We start from the raw sequence: 13,558 nt of genomic DNA on the forward strand, positions 1-13,558 counted from the left end.
GACATTCTTAAGATTGTGTTCATGAATGACTGCATCATCGGTGGCCAAAATTGCGAATCGAGTTAAACATCGAGTTTGGGCACATTCCGCTGTTTTACTTGATTCACAGAGATCTGCACAAACATTTTCTGAGAATGTGTTTTCAGAATAAAATGCACTTTCGTTTCTCTCCTCCTTATGATAGAGGTACCAGTGAAGTCACCGATGGACATATATAATGCAGCACTGTATTTTATTTTTTTACACTTTTTCAGTGCAGGGCTGTTACGGGCTTCGGACAGTATGGATCTCCATCTGGTGGTTTTAATTGGAACCGAGCGAGCCAATCATCAATAATGAAAGGTTTTCGGTTTGTGTGCAGTGAGCGCGTGTCGACGCTCCATCGGCAAATGAGCAGTTCATCTCCTCAAATGGGAATGGTCGCAGAGAACCACCGGCAGTGGCTCCACGACTTTTGCAAGCGGCCCTCACTGTATCCTCAACCAATGGATAGCTAATAATACCAGTTCCTTACAAGGAACTTCAATGCAGGAGGATGCCCTTTGATGTATCAAGCTATCGCAATGCTTGCCAACCTATGGTTGTTTGTCATGCTCTCGTTTTCAAATCAAAGGAAGCAGCACGTATCATTTTAAAGTATTTGGTATGACTTGACCAGGGTTTTAAGCACCGACCTCCTCGACTCTGAACGGACTCTAACCATTGTACCTCCGAGTCTGGTAACCACAGCTGTTGTTGGCAGTTATGCTGAAGAATTGTGCTACCATATTTTTGGCTAGTTATCGTAATCATTATCACTGTTCCATAATTTCAAAGTTGCATCTCCTTGATTCCCAATTTTTTGGCAGCCCCTCCACAACTCAACCAACACGGAGTCCTCATGGTTACATGGAGTTACGACTGGATGAATCGAACCAAATCCGTGTTTATCATCACTGATGTCCTCACATTGCCATGGTTACATGGTACATATATGAGGGGCGTGCATATCGGTAAAATGAACATTGTAAAAGACTCACTACATGCATTGCACGATGTTATGCAGGCAACTTTTAATGTTACATGTCATGACAAAATGTCATGATTGGCTGTTTCACAATATCCCACTCTTTTTGCAACGATGTTGACAATGTCACCCAAATGCAGTGGCATTTCAGCAGTGATGTCATGCAGGTTCCTGACACACCAGGCCCAAAATTCACCTTCGTGGCTTCATTCTTTTTCTGCACAAGATCGAGTGATGTAATCCACACACGCTTCTTGTTTTGGACTGTGCATATTGTATTTCTTTTTTTTTGCACTGTATTTATGTGAGAATACACAGAATATTGTTTTCTAACAAAACTCCTGTTTGTGATGTTCAAAGGGGGGAGGGGAGGTTTGGCAGGGAGGGTAGATTGGGGTCTTTCCTTGTGAATGAGATGGCACCCATTGTGTTATTTGGATGAGTCTGTGACCTCAAGGTAAACTTGGAAAATATGTTTCAAGGGGTCACGTGATACCATTACATCAGCAGACATTGTTGATGCTCAGCTGGTGATATTTCTGAGATTTCAAATAACAAAACTCCACCTCGTGTAGCTGGCTTAAACAATGTTAGGTTTGAGAGCCATCTTCCTGAAGATTCCAGGTTCAAATTCCCCTGTTTAATTCAATTTTTTTAACCTCAACTATTGTTGTTGGTGTGATGCTTAAAGGGTTTACCTTGCAGAACATTCTGTTTTTCTCTTCGAATATGAATTCTGATTCCATATAATGGTTTTATATAAAAATGTAATTGGAATTCAAGAACCACCAGCATAGAACCTTGTTTCTATGGCGTCTGTTCCTCTCACATGCCACAGCTCCCGTCAACTCTCTCATGCCATAGCCCCCCATCCATGTCTAATGCCATAGCTCCCGTCCATCTCTAATGCCATAGCTCCCGTCCATCTCTAATGCCATAGCTCCCATCCCTCTATCAGTATCATGCCATAGCTCCCATCCTTCTGTCATGCCATAGCTCCCATCCTTCTGTCATGCCATAGCTTTCGTCCCTCTCTCATGCCATATCTCCCATCCCTCTCTCATGTCATAGCTCCCATCCTTCTGTCATGCCATAGCTCCCATCCTTCTGTCATGCCATAGCTTTCGTCCCTCTCTCATGCCATATCTCCCATCCCTCTCTCATGCCATAGCTCCCATCCTTCTGTCATGCCATAGCTCCCATCCTTCTGTCATGCCATAGCTTTCGTCCCTCTCTCATGCCATATCTCCCATCCCTCTCTCATGCCATAGCTCCCATACATTTCTAATGCTAAAGCCCTCATCCATGTCGAATGCAATAGCTCCCGTACGTTTCTTATGCAAAAGCCCCCATCCCTTTGCCATGCTGTAGCTCCTGTCCCTCTCTCATGCTATAGCTCCCATCCCCCTGTCATGCCATAGCTCCTGTCCCTCTGCCATGCCATAGCTACCGTCCCTATCTCATGCCATAGCTCCCGTCTGTCTCGCATGCCATATCTCCCGTCCCTCTCTAATGCCATAGCCCCATACCTTTCTAATGCTAAAGCCCCCCATCCATGTCTCCTGCCATAGCCCCCATCCCTCACTCATGCCATAGCCCCCATCCCTCTCTCATGCCACACCTCCTGTCCCTCTATCGTGCCATAGCTCCTGTCCCTCTTTCATGCCATTGCTCCCGTACCTTTCTAATGCCAAAGCCCCCATCCCTCTGCCATGTCACAGCTCCCATCCTGCTCTCATGCCATAGCTCCCATCCTGCTCTCATGCCACAGCTCCCATCCCTCTCTCATGCCACAGCTCCCGTCCCTCTCTCATGCCATTGCTCCCGTCCCTCTCTCATGCCATTGCTCCCATCCTGCTCTCATGCCATAGCTCCCGTACCTTTCTAATGCCAAAGCCCCCATCCCTCTGCCATGTCACAGCTCCCATCCTGCTCTCATGCCATAGCTCCCATCCTGCTCTCATGCCACAGCTCCCATCCCTCTCTCATGCCACAGCTCCCGTCCCTCTCTCATGCCATTGCTCCCGTCCCTCTCTCATGCCATTGCTCCCATCCTGCTCTCATGCCATAGCTCCCATCCCTTTCTAATGCCACAGCTCTCGTCCCTCTCTCATGCTATAGCCCCCCATCCATGTCTCATGCCATAGCTCCCGTCCCTCTATCATGCCATAGGCCTCCATCCATGTCTCATGCCATAGCGCCCCATCCATGTCTCATGCCATAGCTCCCATCCCTCTCTCATGCCATAGCTCCCGTACCTTTCCAATGCAAAAGCCCCCATTCCTCTGCCATGCCATAGCTCCGGTCCCTATCTCATGCCATAGTCCCCATCCCTCTCTCATGCCATAGCTCCCGTGCCTCTCTAATGCCATAGCTCTCATCCTGCTCTCATGTCATAGCTCCCGTCCCTCTGTCATGCCATCGCTCCTGTCCCTCTCTCATGCCATGGCCTTCTCGAATGGCAAGAGTCAAATTAAACAATAAAATAATGCTTCTTTCGTTCATTTCTCCTTTTCACAATTCCCTTCATTCACCTATCAGTTCCCTTTTCTTGTTACCTCCGTCACCGAAGGCGGATGGAGGATATGTTTTTCTCCAGTCTGTCTTTTTCGCAGCAAGATATCTGAAAAAGTTATGGACAGATTCAGACGAAATTTGATGGAGAGGTTGGGTGTGCGTCAAGGACGAATTGATTTGATTTTGGTGAAGATCTGAATACGGATCTTGATACGAGAATTTTTAAGTGATTCTTTACCATTGACAGATGAGGTGTGTACTCTGCCGAGTGCCGTTCAAGTTGCATTTCCAAATATCGGGTGTGTTGGGTAAGTTTACTGAATATCTAATCAACAAACGTGTGTGCATTAATTATTATAGAACCGATTGCTTTTGTAGGTTCTCAAGGAAGATATTCTCATATGCAGAGCACGGTCATGAGAAAGCCACAATCAGCTTGATTATCAGCTTTGAATTGATAAATCTCATGAGCCATTGTTTGTGGGCTGATGTCCAATCCAACCATTTTAGTTGAACCATCAGTTGCTACCTTGTTTGCCCCTTAAATATATTACATTATTAAGTAAAATTGCTTTAAAGTTTAATCTCAATATGAGTCTTTCTCAGCCACTGTTACAACGTATTATTTCATCGAGCCAACTAAATAATATCATGAATCAGGGGGAAGGGTCAAGTCCAAAACCAAAAAGGGCCCCCCTGGGTGAAAATGCAAGGAGAGAACATGTGAAAATGTAATAATTAAGTGTCCTATAGATGATTGATTGATGACTTGAATTGTTGCAAGTTGATAAATGTCGGGAACAGTGCTGGAGGAATTGCGGAAGAAAAAGGAGGCATGGTGATTGTTTCGGGGAGAAGGGTAATGCAGAGTGGGTGGCAAGTAGAAGCTACAGATAGTGGACAAAAAAATGGAAACACCAATGTAAAGTTATAAATATGGCTTTGGGCCACCATGTGCGGCCAGTACGGCTTGTATGTGCCGTGGCGTAGAGTCCACCAGCGTCTGAAATTCTGCAGGAGGGATGCGGCACCATTCTTCCACGAGAAAGTCAATCAACTCACATCTGCTTGATTGAGGTGGAAAACTCTGTCTCAGGTGTCATTCCAGAATGTCCCATAAATGCTCAATTGGGTTCAGATCTGATGACTGAGAAGGCTCATCAGTGTCCATTGGGCGATGTGGATAACATCAGTGTCATGCTCATCAAACCATTGGGCGACTACATGTGCTCTGTGGATCGGGGCATTGGGGGTCTCTTCTTGTAGCCATGCTAGCCATAATTATAGGCAACTAGGCCTGTGCAGAATTTTTTTATCCATGACCCTGAGCATGCTGGGATGTTATTTGCTTCATTAACACATGGGCCACACACACCACACCTGTGTGTAAGTCATTGCTTGGTGCCCTTCATTTACCCAAGTGTTTCTATTTTTTGTCTGCTACCTGTGGACAGGTGTTATGAACAGATGGAAGAGGAGGAGGAACAGAAATGGAGAGTTCAACTGAGCACTCTCACTATGGTAGTCGAGGTAGAAGAGACACATGGAAGAGATTGTTTGATGGTGGACCAAATGTTGGAGATAGCTAGACAAAGTAGGATCGTTAATCAGTCAGACAGCCTTGGCTTGGATGTGATCCAGAATATTGACGAAGGAGCACCACCCCAGACATGACTGCAGTATTCCATCACTGGTCTGACTTGGGATTTGTGGAGGGTGAGAAGATGATGGGAGCTGAAGTAATTGCAAGCTTTGAAGAGAAAACCAAGTTACTTGGAGGCATATTTGGCGATATCGAGGATGTGATGGCGATATCGAGAGATTGCTGGAGATGGTGACACCGAGCATATTGATAGAGCTGGATAGAAGAGGAGGGATGGCTGTTTTGATCTTGCTGGATATAAGGATGGTTGGAGTCTTGGACTGAATGAAGGAGACAAGGTTGTCGGATCCCCATTTTAGGATGAGATTGAGATCACAATTAATTAGTGATGTTGAAATATAAAGGACGCAGTTGCAAAGTGGCTCAGTATTTCTCCAATCTAGTAATCTACACTCCCGAGTAAGTTACGCAAAGGCAACCTTGATCACCCACCTTCTTGGTTTGATGTCTCCTCTGAAGCAGCAAAACCTCTCCATCAGAAATCTGTCTGAATATTCACAGTTCAGATCACAGCCTTGTTGAAGAAAATCACGATACATTCATTACCAAGCTTATAGGAAGTTTTTACTGTATATGCTCAATGGCACATCATATATAAAGATAGTTTTATTGATTGCTATTGTTCATGGTGAGAGACATAATGATCCAGAGATGTGTGAGCATACTTCTGGTCCCTACCGATGCTGTGAGAAGCTTTCCTCCACACCTTGATTTCCTTCTGGGTATGATAACAACTATTGCTACGACTGGAAACGTCACCATGTGTTTAAAGGGGTCATCTATTCATTATGCATGCAAATATGGCAGGACTTTTGACCCCCTTTCCTCCTCCCAAGCACGATATGTGCACCTGGCAGAACCTCTTCATCCCTAGCCCCACCAACCCACGGAGCATACCGAATCAATATTAACCAACCAACCAACATCCCCAGCCCCACCAACCCACGCATACCCTTAAGTGTACATGCTCTTCAGTTCAATTTTAAACAACTTTCATTGCTTTTAAAAAGATCAAATTGTGTCAGTTGTTTGGTTGATGTTGATTCAACCTTGCCTGCTATTATTATACCAAATGCTCTTGAGGCACCAACCATGTGACACACAAATTCCCATTCCATTCGAAATGTAGCTTCACATGGGGGGAAATGGCCAGACCGGTGGGTGCTAAAAAAAATACAAAGTCTTGGGACTTGCAGGGCGATCATTGGATTGGAAAATGGCCTGAGCAAACATCGTTTGGAATGTAAATGCAATTTTAAAAACTCTGACTATGACAAATGTCCGGATGTCCAATGAAAGCATAAAATGGGAAAGAGAAATTTTTTTTTTAATGAAGCCATGAACTATGTAGTACTTATTTAACAGCTCCAATTATTCCCAGCTTTGTGTGGGGTTGGTTGGGAATAGTTTCTCACCCAAGTCTTTCACGAACGCCTGTCCACGCCTGATGCTCAACTGAAGGTGGGAGGAATTTGTAATTTGGTTAGGGAACTGGCATTTGTTTAGGCCGTCCGGGAACTTTTTGCAGACCCTGGGCCATTATCCCCGGGAGGGGATCTTGGCTGTCTGTCTTCCAGTGGGCTTTTTTGCGTTGCCTGCACCCCACGGATATGTTACACGAGTGGTCTGTTTTGCCCCCCCCCGGGAAATGGGGTGTCAGAACGGCGGACCTGAGACCTTCTCAGGAACCTGGGTCTGATCTAACAGCCACTCTTTATGAATGACACCATAGGAACTTCAATGTCCACCGAGCTGGCATATGGGACACCCAGCTTAACGTCCATCCAGGGGACACTGTACTTTGTGATGCAACACCCTGCTCATGAATCACCAATGTGACAACGAGCTAAGAATCAAACCATCGCACCCAGATGATATACTTCAAATAAGTGCACTACTTCGACACCATTCCTTCATATTTCTTTCTATATGAGGTTTATCTCGAATACACCGATACACACACACTCGCACATGCACACGCACACACACACACACACACACACACACACACACACACACACACACACACACACACACACACACACACCACACATAAGATGTCGGTCATTATAAAGCTTGCAGTGTTCAAGTGAGAAATTTCTGAGGATATCCTGAAGACTCAATAGCTCAGTGGGCTGTCACCGTATAAGTGATGAAATCCTTGGATTTGAGTCCTGGGTTGTCAGAATTTTTTCACACTCGCCCCACACAGGAATTTATTCCTGTTTTATATATAAATACATATATATTATTACGGTTGTGGAAATTCACAGAGCACCATATAGGTTAATGTTTCCCAAACTATGGGTCGCAACCCAAACGTGGGTCGCGAAGGGTCCAAAAATGGGTCGCAAGGACCCCAGGAAAAAAATTTTTTTTTAATATAAATCAAGCAGGTAAAAGGCAATCGCGCAAATGCCACATCGTAGGACAGTGCCGTTTGGTACCGTTCCACTCGATAATTCTGCCCGAGGTGCAGCGACACTTCCGTTTCTACCTACTCTTGCCATTCAGTACCGTTCAGTACTTTGTACCCGCCCAAAACGGTTAACTGCAGGCCAATCATTTCGCCAGCTCGCCTTTCCAATTACTCGCTCTCTCTGCAACCGAAGTAATTTCGTGAGGTGACGAACTCAGTCCGGTCACTTCACATTGGCTGACCGACAAGTCGAGACGCTGTTTTGTGTGATCTGTCTTGCTGGCTGGACTGTGCAGCGCAGTTTTCTGCTCCACATTGCGTTGCGTGTTTTGTGTAAATTAGCCTTGACACTGACTCCACTGATTGATCTAGTCACCTATTTCGTTTTGCAGGATGGTAAAGCGTTCCTACAAGCAAGCATTTTTGGATGTGGGCTTCACTTCTATCAGTGATTGTGGTTCTGTGAAGCCACAATTTGTGTTGTGCTTCGAAATGCTGTCCAACGAATCGCTGAAGGAAAACGAACTGAAGAGGCATCTGGTGATGAAGCATGCGGAGCACGTCAACAAGGATCGTGAGTTTTTCGAGCGCCGAGAAGCGGCTCTGAAGCGGAGCCGGTTTGAGCCGGCGACGAATCCAGCGCTTTTGGCTGCCAAGTAAGCGATGCTGGCATCCTATCTCGACGCGCAGCGCATCGCAAGGAAGATGAAGCCACACACGATCGGTGAACAGCTCGTCAAGCCCGCACCCATGGACATGGCCAGACTCGTCTGCGGCGACGACGCGGCCAAGAAAATGCAGTCCATCTCCCTATCCAACAACACGATTCGCAGCCGCATCGTCGACCTTTCGCTAGATATAAAGGACCAGGTGGTGGCCTGCATGAAGAAGGTTGGAAAATGGAGCTACCAACTCGATGAGTCGACAGATGTCGAAAACGACGCCCAGCTCATGATTTTCGGGAAGTACGAGGGTGAGACGGACCTCGAGGAAGAATTTCTATTCTGCACACCAATGAAAACGATGACAACTGGCGCCGATATCTTCAATGTCGTGGACAACTTCCAACAAGTTGAAGGCCTGAGCTGGGAAAACTGTCAGCCTGTGCACCGACGGCGCTCCCGCGATGCTTGGTGTTCGACAGGAATTCACTGCGCAAGATCAAGCAAATCAATCCGAATGTCGGAATTTTCCACTGCCTTTTGCATCGCGAGAACTTTGCTGCGCAACATCTGTCGCCGGATCTTTCGGCAGTGATGCAGGAGGTTGTCGCCGTTGTCAACTTCGTCAAAGCCAGCGCCGTGAACTCTCGCCTGTTCGAGAAGATGTGTGTTAACTTCGGGTCTGAATTCCAACATCTCCTCTTCTACTCCAGTATGAGATGGCTCTCCCGCGGCAAGTTCCTGCGTCGTGTAGTGGAGCTACGAACAGAGCTGCAGATATTCCTCAACGAGAAGAACCATCGCCATGCCATCCGGTTCCAAGAGAAGCCCTGGATTCTCAAAGTCTGCTACCTCAACGACGTCTTGACCTCAGTGAACGAACTGAACACATCCATGCAAGGCAGGGATCAAAACATCATCACGCTCTCCGAGAAACTGTCGGCCTTCAAGGAAAAGCTGCTGCTCTGGAAGGAGAAACTGGAGCGCGGAAGAACAGCGGCGTTTCCATCGTTGAACGAGTACTTGGAGGAGTGGGAGGATGACGAGATTGGAGCGCTCAATGCGATCAAGCCCATTCTGCTGAACCATTTGGAGAACCTGATCACCGAGTTCGATCGCTACATCCCGGACAGAGATCTGGCGTTCCAGCACTGGATCAGGAATCCGTTCCAGGCTAAGGTTGACGACCTGTCTGAGGATGTCCATGGACTGCAGGAAGAGTTCATCGAGCTGCATCACGACGAGTTCCATCGACAACTCTACGCCAAAGCGTCACTTGCAGAGTTCTGGACTGCGGTCAAGAAAGAAAAGCCCATAATCGGCGCGGAAGTCATGAATGTTCTGCTCCCGTTTGCGACCACGTATCTGTGCGAGCAAGGCTTTTCGGCGCTGACGGTCATCAAAACCAAGGCGCGCAATCGCCTTGACCCTGGCCACGACATGCGCATTGCGCTCAGCAAGATTGAGCCCCGCATCGAAGACATCATGCAGACGAGGCTGCAATTACACCTCTCGCACTAATATAGTATGTATTAGCGCTGGTTGTCTGATTTTATTATGATATTATGTTTCGTGGAAAAAGACGCTGATTGAAGCTTGGGTCGCGGGATTTTCACCACACCCAGATTTGGGTCGCGCTTAAAAAAGTTTGGGAAACACTGATATAGGTCCTTAGATCAGTTATGTCGATAAGTCTGTGTTCAGATAGATTTCCCCACCAATGTTTAACGGGCAATTATTCGTGTAACCAGGCTGTGATCTTTGAGGTAGTGTTATTCTTTTGCTATCGTTATTTTGGACCAACCGCATTTCAACCACCACAACCACCACCTCCACAACCACCTTCTCCACAACCGCCTTCACACAACCACTTTCTCCACAACGCCAACCAAAACCACCTTCTCCACAACGCCAACCACAGCCACCTTCCCCACAACGCCAACCACAGCCACCATCTCCTAAACCACATCTCCCCCAATAATCAACAACGAACAGCATCATCTCACCTTCAACTCCGCAAATGCTGCCATCTTTGCGCCAGCCACGGCGAGTTCCCAGCGAACAGCATCGCTGCAAACAGATGCGGGGGTTTCCTCGTTGCGCAGGGACGGTAATTTCACCCACGTCCGCTCTCTCCGAGCTTCGCATCGAAATCGGATCAGGAGATCGAAAGGGGGCGGAGCCAGTGGAGGGTCAGAGGTGAGGGATCAGAGATCAAACCTCGCCTCGCAGGCCCTATAAAAAAGCGCGCAGATCGCCAAGCTCGCAGTCAGTCGGTCTGGGTTTGGAGTTGTGTGAAGATCAAGGTTCGAGTCCAGTGGAGGTCTGGGTTCGCCGAGGAGCCAAGGAGCACGGCCAAGCCTGCCGTGCCGCGCAGAACTGCGTGTTCGTGTGTGGGGCGTGGAGAGGCTGGAGAGAGTCGCCAGCCAGCGGCATAACGGTCTGAGGTGATCAGGCCTTGGGACAGTCCGAGCAATGCTGAGGGACGGACGGGCTCTTACAGAGGGCATCAACTCTAAAAGAGCAAAGACCCGTTCGTTCCTCGGAAGCGTTGTCGGCTGGGCCCGAACCACCAGGCCGCACGACGAGGCCTGGGCCGAACCGCGGTCACGCCGCTGCCGTGAGGACGGGACGTCGCGGGTCGCCCCAGCGAGGCACCACGAAGGCGAAGATAATCAGCCCGGCCTCTCGGAGCTTCTGCGGTCATCACAGCTCCGTGCTCATAAAGACCCAAGAGGTCCAGTCTACCCCTCGTCTTTCCTGGGGTTTTTCCTTGTTTCTTTGCATGAACGTTGTGGCGCCATGTCCTTAGGTAGAACTGATGTTAAGTGAAAGTGACTGTACATAATAAATAGATGGTTGTAGTTCTTCTGTCATGCGTGTTTGCCTTGTTTAGTTGCATACATGCATGCCTGTATACATGCTTTATTATAAATAAATGTCCTTGTGTGAATGTAAACCTGTTCGTTGCGTCCTTTTCCCTCGATTGAACTGCCGTATTGCATTCGGAATATAGTTGGTTTTTAAATAACCGATAATAGAATCGGGACCAACGGGGCCTCGCGATAACACCCCGCTCGGTTATCCCAAAACGGAGCGAGCTGCCTTAGCGGCTCGTTTCCAAGCAGGCCCCGTTGAGGTACAATCTCTCGGTAGTCTGCCCGCGCGATTAATTAGGTAAATCGACTATTCGGCGATCGGACCCTGTAGTGCAGGTAGTGTACGGAAAAGGTTGTGGTGTGCTTAAAACACACCCGTGGCTCGTTTTCGACGTTGATCCGGAAAGCCGCAACTGGATTGTCGGTGGGCGAGGCGGCCGCCATTGGCTAAACGCGGCGCTCGCACGCCGGCGGGCGGAAATCTACAACAATATATATATATATATATATATATATATATACATACACACACACACACACACATACATAAAGTATATAGATGTATATGTGTGTATACACAAGATACATATTGTGACAGTTTTGGAAACATACCCCACTGTTCCAGCATACACGGACATGTAGGTGATCTGAGGAGTTATTTCAATAGTCTGTGTTGGTAGGCCTTTGGCCCTGCATGAGGGGTTGGGGGGGGGGGGCATGTGTTGAGATTAGCTTGTGTTTCCCCAGTGTGATGTATTTCTCCCCTCCCCTGCTCCTTTCAATACTCCATCGGTCCATTCCTCACTCTGCCAGTTCTCATTCCACCAATAATTCCCTTCAACGAAACCTGAATTCAATAACCCCTTTTTCATCTCATCGGTCTTTCTTTCAACCCTGCAGGTTTATTCTCATCCTTCGGTGCATCAGTCTTCCTCATCATTTGAATCAACTCATTATTTTATTATTTACCACCAACAACCAATCTCTCACCGAAAATTGATCCTCCGGGCTGGCACTGAATTGCTTTCCCACATTCTTACTTCCCTGCATTTCCCGCATTCTTCCTTCCCTGCACTTCTATTCTTTCTTCTTACATTTCATACATTCGCGGCATATAGCATGACGCTTGGTGCATTTCTGATGAAACGCAGCATTTCTCACATGCAAGATCCTGGACACACCCACATTAGATGTGGACCAATGAAAAAGAGGCTCGCACGAGAGAGATGGGAGAAAGCCATGTCTTGTGATGACAATGGAGCTCAGAGCTGGTCCTCGTCCTAAAACCAGATCCTGTGGAGGAGGAAGAGGATATAGGGTACGAAACGGTCACCTCAAAGCTTATCCTGTGAGCAATAAATAAAAGCCCAGAAGGTGGCTTGGTTCATGTGGAAAGTATGATGCAGAGCTGAAGCAGCTTGAGCGGATGGAACGCACCAGAAACAGCATTCCTGTGAACTTTGCTCTGGAGGAAACAGAGCTGCTTTCTGTTTGCATACTGAGGACATCCGAGAGGACTTGCCTACTGGGACTGGATGCCTCAGAAAAGCAGCAGCACGTCCCATCGCCACTCCACCGCTCATCTTTCCCATCCTTTCCTCCCCTCAGCCACCCCCAGTATATTTGGGCCAGCACAGCCCCGTTGGGCTGTGTGAGGTGAGAAAAGGACTCAACCCCACACTCTGTACTTTTCTTTTCTTCTCAGTTCTTCTTGTCTTCTTCTTCTCCCTGGATTGAATGATGGCCATATGTCTTTTGTGTAAATAAGATTATGGAAGAATATGTGTTAGGGTTAAATCTGCTCTTCTGTGCCTTTTTGCCTGTAAATACTCGCTTTAGTTATTGTTTGCTTTTGTAAATAAAGACCTGTAAATGATGTGCTTTTCACCATTGCTTGCTTGTGTGTGTGTAAATAAATACTTGCTGGTTGTTCTTTCAAATCTGTCTCGGTTGTCCTTTCCTCCATTGGTCTGACACAGTATGCAAGCGTAGTCAAACGGGAAGTTGCTCCCCACTGATTGGCTCTACTCATGAGCCAGTGTCCCCTCACAGTATCGCTCAGCAGTAACCCGAGTGTGCTCTGAGTGCATAAAACTTGGTTAATTTAGTCACCTCCTCAAGTAAACAGTCCAACAGATAACTCTGTTAGAGTTGATGAGGTTAATTGGCATTCGTGGTTGCTTAGCAACCCCCACGGAGTTATCCGTGGCACGTCGACCGACAGAGCCGGGCGTTTGGGAGGAACCCGATTGCTTCCCCTTGCAGTAGTCCCTGAACCCCAAATGACTTGGTCTCACTCTCAGCCATGATCTTTCTTGGGCAAGCCACATTTCAAAGTTGGTCTCCAAATCCAGACACCAACTGGGCATCCTCTGTCGTGCAAAGTCTTTCCTTGGCACACCTGAACTCTTA

General features: G+C 47.5%; 2 protein-coding genes across 8 annotated transcripts in view; both read left to right on the top strand.

The window, feature by feature from the left end:
• The window catches only part of CEP164 (centrosomal protein 164), a 95,451-nt gene extending 82,365 nt beyond the window's left edge, over positions 1 to 13,086 (top strand). For 6 of the 7 annotated variants that reach the window (XM_085875772.1, XM_085875771.1, XM_085875773.1 and 3 more), the window contains 2 exons: positions 362 to 472; positions 849 to 13,086. In XM_085875772.1, the coding sequence (XP_085731898.1) occupies positions 362 to 472; positions 849 to 939 (202 nt within the window). In that variant the 3' untranslated portion in view covers positions 940 to 13,086. The remainder of the gene's footprint in view (positions 1 to 361; positions 473 to 848) is intronic. The other variant, XM_085875776.1, reaches the window with a different exon arrangement.
• Positions 8,862 to 9,788, top strand: LOC147031070 (protein FAM200A-like). The gene has a single exon (XM_085872209.1). It carries the CDS (start codon positions 8,862 to 8,864, stop codon positions 9,786 to 9,788), a length of 927 nt encoding a protein of 308 aa, XP_085728335.1.
• Positions 13,087 to 13,558: the final 472 nt, after the last annotated feature.

The sequence above is a fragment of the Eptatretus burgeri genome, chromosome 3, assembly GCF_056783735.1.
Source record: "Eptatretus burgeri isolate ZD-2024b chromosome 3, Ebu_testis_v1, whole genome shotgun sequence".
NCBI classification, from domain to species: domain Eukaryota; kingdom Metazoa; phylum Chordata; class Myxini; order Myxiniformes; family Myxinidae; genus Eptatretus; species Eptatretus burgeri.